Source organism: Aulonocara sp. 'chitande type north' Nkhata Bay, linkage group LG1, assembly GCF_057382095.1.
Source record: "Aulonocara sp. 'chitande type north' Nkhata Bay isolate Kocher_YH1m ecotype deep benthic linkage group LG1, A_spYH_male_GT1.1, whole genome shotgun sequence".
Lineage (NCBI taxonomy): Eukaryota > Metazoa > Chordata > Actinopteri > Cichliformes > Cichlidae > Aulonocara > Aulonocara sp. 'chitande type north' Nkhata Bay.
Genome location: NC_141344.1, coordinates 32,330,058 through 32,336,057, shown reverse-complemented (window position 1 = coordinate 32,336,057; position 6,000 = coordinate 32,330,058). Strand labels below are relative to the sequence as shown.

The window sequence follows — 6,000 nt, the reverse complement described above, 5'->3', positions numbered from 1 at the left end:
GCAGGCTGCATTGTGTGTGTGTGTGTGTGTGTGTGTGTTTGTGTGTGTGTGTGCCATTTTTAGATCCTGGAAATGAAATGGAAAAAAAAAGAACAAGGCGGCAGAAAAAGATACTGTTGTTTATGTGAATGAACACACCGTTCCATATTTGTTCTAAGGCACTCCATGCTGCACTGGCAACATTGTGTACAAGTAAACAATGCTTAACGCAGCCAGGTTTCAATTCATGAGGCCTATATGAATTGTTTCACACGTGTAAAGCTTTAGAAATCCAGTTATTTTCTAGCGTTTCTCACAGTGCATCATCTGTTTCTTCTTTCACTGGAGAAGAAGAAAACTGCATCCAGTGTCACGTCTGTGCCCAGAGCGTTCTAGCGCCACCATGGGTCAAGCTAGAGCTGCGTTTTTGCACAAAAAACTTTTGAACCACATACATGACATTTGGCTTCTTGGATTAAGACACATTCAAAGTGAACTGTGATGTCTGCTGCTGCTCTAAAAAGTTTAAGCATTTTCACAGGTCGCCTTTTTCCCTCTCAATCTCAATTAGAATTGGGACAGATGATTGTCAGACCTAGTCTCATGTTATCAGATGGATCATTAGCCAATCGGAGCAAAGCCACCAAACAGGAAGTGAGATCATAGCTACGATGCCTAACAAATGTATTAGAGCATTATAAGGTTTCTGCCACAGCTGACCTAAATTAACAGTATTGGTAATTACCAGAATTATCATTTTTTTAGGTTTCTGTAATGGTTAATCTGTCAGTATGTGCAAGCTCTTTATATTTTTAATGCTAAAATAATATTGTTGTTGTTAGCCATAAATGTTCAAATGTATTGTTTTACAAAAAAGCAGAAAATAATATTCAAACACTTTATTTTGATTAAGGTGAGAGAAAAGTTATTTGCTCTGCAGAAAAATCAGTTTATATATCCTATGCTTGATTCATTGCCGACTTCTCAGAAAAGTCCAGATGAATTTATTTATGGACAGATTTCTGTCCAGACTATTTCCGTTTTCATGACATGTGGTCTAATGAATTTGCTAAGCACCGTACACCAGCAATCCTTGATTGTATTTGCACCAAATGTGGCGTATGGACTCCATTGGGTCAGGCTGAAAATCTGTTGCTTGACCACAGGGGTGCTGTAAGCAGAAGCAGGGTTTTCCTGTCAGTGCATAGAGTACATACAACCACGCTTCTAATGTGACAGCTGTGCTCTGCTGACCTGCTTGGCGTCCTTATCACTGCTGGCAGCTTTAGTCATTTAAGTACTGTTAAAGCCCATATTCACAATCACATCACATAAACAATTGGTGCTTTTCAGTGGGAGCAAACTCAGTTTTGTTTTTGCACTTATTATACACACACAAAATAATTAAAACACATATATTATTTAAAAAATAACTTATGGTAATATTGATGTGATGTTGTGGCAATCTTAGTTTTGCTATAACACACTCATTGTACAGCTCTGCTGTCCTAATGTGTGAAAATCTGTTATTATCTTCAACTCACACAATGCCAATACAACATCCTTTGAAAGAGGTTCATTCTTCATAGTAGTAGTAAAACAGGTGAATGCTGCATAAAAACCACATTATCTGAACAAGCTGAGGGTGGGTGGGAAGTCTTTGTCAGTCTCTGCTGATAACAGCCTTTGGAATACAAGAGGCATTTAACTTTAACTTATCATTTTTCATGTATTTTCATGTTTTGGTACGATAACCAAGGAACAGGTTTGGGTATTTGAGTAGCAGATCTGGCAATATAGAATAAATGACTGCTAATACAACTTCTTTTTGACTGCAAAATACACTTTTAACTTTGTCTCTCTCTTTGCGAATCCCATTAGGACAATGTTGGGAAATAAAGTTGGTTAAAAAAAAAATTCAAACAGCGCCACCACTTGGCAATTTTTTAAGATTACATGAGTGGAAAAAAAAAAAAAAAGAATGCTGAGCTTGTCTTTATGATCATAGTTTTCAATCGTGAAATCTCCCCAATGCTTTTATTTTCCAGTGAAACAAAGAAATGACACAGAAACAAAGTGAAATCCACACACTGCCTTTAATACTGTACATTTAATACAGATTCCAGTTTTTTTTATCATTATTTTTTCTTTTTATAGATGGGCAATGAGATATCATTTTTCTGCCAGATGATTTCCATAAGTTAAGAAGCAAATGTAATAGCATAGTTTATTTTCTGTCTTTTGTAGCTTGGCGCAAAAATCTAATCGTTTAGGTCCCATATAAATAGGAATGCTTTAAGAAAAAAAAAAAAAAAAAGTGCAAAAGAACTGAATGTCCCCATCCATTTTAAGAAGCAGAAATAGTGAGGGAATATATTAATCGAGTCAACCTCATTTAAACTCGAGTTGAAAAGCACATTCCATACCGTGTCAGCAAAAGCAAATACTGTATCATCCCCAATTACTTTAGATTAAAATGTACCATTTTCAGGCGGTAGTATCTCATTATCCTTCAGCGTAATAGAGCAATATACTTTTTTTTGTTTTTGTTATAGATCCCACTTCCTCATATTAAACAGCAGTAAAATGTCTTCAAGAAAGACAGTTTAAGCTTTTCTTCAATTTAAATAAAATAATGTAAGCGAATTAGGTGGGTTCTGTGGTCATTAGTTTTGTCCAACTTTTATTGCAAATCATGCAAAAATTGATTTGCAAAAATGAGTCTGAGCCTTTTGATTTTGAGACATAACAAAAATCCTGCAAGTAGTGGGCCAAGATTATCTACAGTTTTACTGTATGACAGTTCAAACTTAATTCTTGGTATTGGTTAGACCTTTTTTTAAAAAAAAAATTAAATAAAAACAATCCCCACCCCCACAAAAAACAAACAAACCAAAAAACAAAAACAAACAAGGACTCAAGATTCAGCCGAATATAAAGCTCGACACCTCATGTTTGACTTAGTTCATTTTTCCTACACTTTTACTTTGTGCAAGTTTGTTGCAATCTTCTGATGTGTATTCTGTCTGCATGTATGTGTGTGAGTGTTTATCTGATGTGTGCATGGCCAGTGGGTACTACTGGGATTAAACTGGCTGAGTGGTTTAGGGCTGACGACGTTCCCTCTTGGTGAGCAGGTAACACTGAATGGTTCTCAGTCGATCTTTGGCAGGAGCGAACTCTGGCTGCAGCTTCAAAGTAGACTCGTACCAGCGCATGGCTTTCTCAAACTCCTCCTGGTGACGAGGAAAACAAAGACACTTGATGTGGTATGATGCACCTATGATGCTGGTGAGCAGCTCTCAGTAAATATTGATGGATTATTAGAAAAAAGTGTGACTGTGGCTGTTACCATTGCTATATAGACATTGGCAAGGGTAAAGTGGTTCACGACGAAGTGCGGAGCAATTTCTACTGCCATGCGAGCCACTGTAAGCGCGTCCTCCCATAGCCGGGCGTTCTGGAAGATGTTGGCCAGGCTGATAAGTGGCACATCCTGGTTTAAAAGTCACGAGAGGGAGAAAAAAACAAAAAAAACAAAACAACATATAAAGAGATTTATTTTTCATTTTCACAAGAAAACCACTGTTGGGAACAACTTTTGCCTAACTTGCCTTCATATGATGGGGAGCGTAGTTGAGTGCTTGTCGTAGACAGTCGATGGCTCTCTTGCCTTGACCTTTCACTCTCCAGTATAGTGCAGCCATGCTGGATAAAACCCAGGAAGTCTGATTCTGCCGTTTTAGGGATTAGAGAAGAGAAAAACTCAATGAACCGTGTTAGTCGCACTGGAGTTGCATGGTACAGCTATCAAAAGAAGTACAATAATATTCAGAGAAAAACTTTGGAGAGTTTAATCATAAAGCCCGACTGGACAAACAAACCACCAGAAGTGAATAAACCACAGTACCGACTTTCACAGTGGGGTGTTTATATTTGCTAGATTCAGTTTTGACTTAAAGCGAAGGATATTCTGAATAACATGCTGTAGCGCCAAGGAGACGACCAGTGATCAGATGTTTATACAGCTGAATATATTTTTAGACATCTTTCCTTTATTAAAATACTAGTCTAATGGTAATCACAGTAAAACAGTATTCTCCTGATATATGAACATGACTTGCTGTACATTCAAGTCATAACAGGTGGAAAAATCTATTATTCTAAAGCAAAAACTTCTTTTTAAATTGCCTTGGAGCATCAGAGAGCCCTTACCTTCTCCAGGACTTTAGCAATGCGGGTGCCCACCTGCTCAAAGGACTGTGGGGAAAACTTATCTTTGCCAAGGTTCTGCAGGACCTTTGGGTTTGGAAAAGAAGAGACATAAATCACACTATGAGCTACTGTAAGAAAGATGGGTTTAAAAAAATCCTGTCAATCAAGTTAAACACAACAAAATTGTGTTTTTATTTCTTAAGAAGGTTCTGAGATTGTTTTTAAATGTTGTGTGTTTTCCCCCACTTAAGGGTAATTTGAAACTTTTAAGTTTAAAAAGAGTGATATACAAGCTTGTCAACAATTTGGATGAGAAGACTAGAATGTAGTGACATTAGTTTTGATGTGATTAAGTTCATCTTATTTGCTCTTAGAAAAATCCTTCTGTAAAGGAAACCTTAACATGGAACTTTTTTCCAGTCTTGTGCTGTTTGCATTTATTTTATATGTTGCCTCTTGTTATCTCCGGCTTCTGCCTCAGCATACCTCACGCAGTTGGCTCTCCCCAGTGTAATGAATGGCGGCACGATTGGCTACCCCTGCCAGGTGGTCGAGGGTGTGCATACTAGCAGCTAGGTTGGCGTTGCATAAAGGTTCAACAGCTGGCTCCTGGAGTGGAGTGGCAAAGTCTATGTGCTCTGTGATGCTGATGGGAGGGAGTGGAGAGAAAATAAAAAGAAATTATCCAGCTGTCTATTTCTTATAAATACATTTCTAAGTCCTGTTAAAAATGAAATTGCCACCTGCTTTCACAGTGATATGGTAATAAAACAAATCCTCTTTGAATCTGTTTAGAACTTCATAAATACAGGATAAAAACGTATTCAGGACAGTGAGAGCCTTACTCAATGTTCTTGGCAGAAACAGCCAACCAAGTGCTAGCTACAGTGGTGAGGTCCACCCTCCGTATCCGCTGGCACTCCTCTGGCCCTGGCCAGCCAAGACTTGTGTAGTCTCTCCAACGGCCTGTCCAAAGAATAAAGAAAAAGAAAAATACAGTGACACCTCTCTGAGAGGCTTTTTCTCTGTGCGTGATGTTGTCAGTTAATACTAAAGGTTTATGTGTTACCTGAAGGACCGGGCGATGGGATAGTTGGACCGCTGATCTCCAAAACAGAGTGACCCCCAGGCAGTGAGTCCCCATTCTGGCTGTCATCAGAGGTGGAAACACTTTCTGACCCATCCACTTTAGCCTTTCTGACCCGCTTTACTTGGAAAGTGATCTGAAGTAGTAGTAATACTCAATTAAGGTACTCACAAATATCTGACAGATGTTGGCAAGGATTACTCAAACTCAGTTCTGCCATTTAAAAACCAGTGAACTTCCACACTTACCCACTCTGCTCCCTCGTCATCCTCACAGTTTCCAAAACAGGGCCCACTACCAGGACGAGCACCCATGACGCGGTCGTTCTTTAGCACCCGGATACCTCGCAGGTCACCTCGCTTCCCACCGACATCCAGTGCACCCTCAAAGGCTCCCATCAGATCCTCCTTCAGCTGCCAGTCCTCCTCCTCCTTTTCTCCATCATCTCCAAAAGAAGCGCTCATTTTTGCCGCTGCCGATGCAGAAGGAGAAGCCTGCTGCTGTCCGGCTGCCTCATCTGAGCCGTTACTGTCCACGATGACCTCTGCATGGTGCGGAGAAAGGAATGAATAGGATTACGAAACATTAGCTCAACAGGAAAGAAAGAGCATGTAAACCCCAAAACAAACAAACAAGAAAAAACGATAGGACACCTCAAAGTAGACCATGGGAACCTGAAAGCCAGTAAAATGTAGTAAAGTATTCCACTGCTGTTAAAT

General features: G+C 39.3%; 1 protein-coding gene across 2 annotated transcripts in view; it reads right to left on the bottom strand.

The window, feature by feature from the left end:
• Positions 1-2,041: 2,041 nt before the first annotated feature.
• ttc17 (tetratricopeptide repeat domain 17) overlaps positions 2,042-6,000 on the bottom strand; it is a 28,958-nt gene continuing 24,999 nt past the window's right edge. For both annotated transcript variants that reach the window (XM_086294132.1, XM_086294136.1), the window contains 8 exons: positions 5,530-5,825; positions 5,264-5,417; positions 5,040-5,160; positions 4,681-4,840; positions 4,195-4,278; positions 3,594-3,713; positions 3,332-3,475; positions 2,042-3,215 (listed from right to left, as the gene is read on the bottom strand). In XM_086294132.1, the coding sequence (XP_086150258.1) occupies positions 3,084-3,215; positions 3,332-3,475; positions 3,594-3,713; positions 4,195-4,278; positions 4,681-4,840; positions 5,040-5,160; positions 5,264-5,417; positions 5,530-5,825 (1,211 nt within the window). In that variant the 3' untranslated portion in view covers positions 2,042-3,083. The remainder of the gene's footprint in view (positions 3,216-3,331; positions 3,476-3,593; positions 3,714-4,194; positions 4,279-4,680; positions 4,841-5,039; positions 5,161-5,263; positions 5,418-5,529; positions 5,826-6,000) is intronic.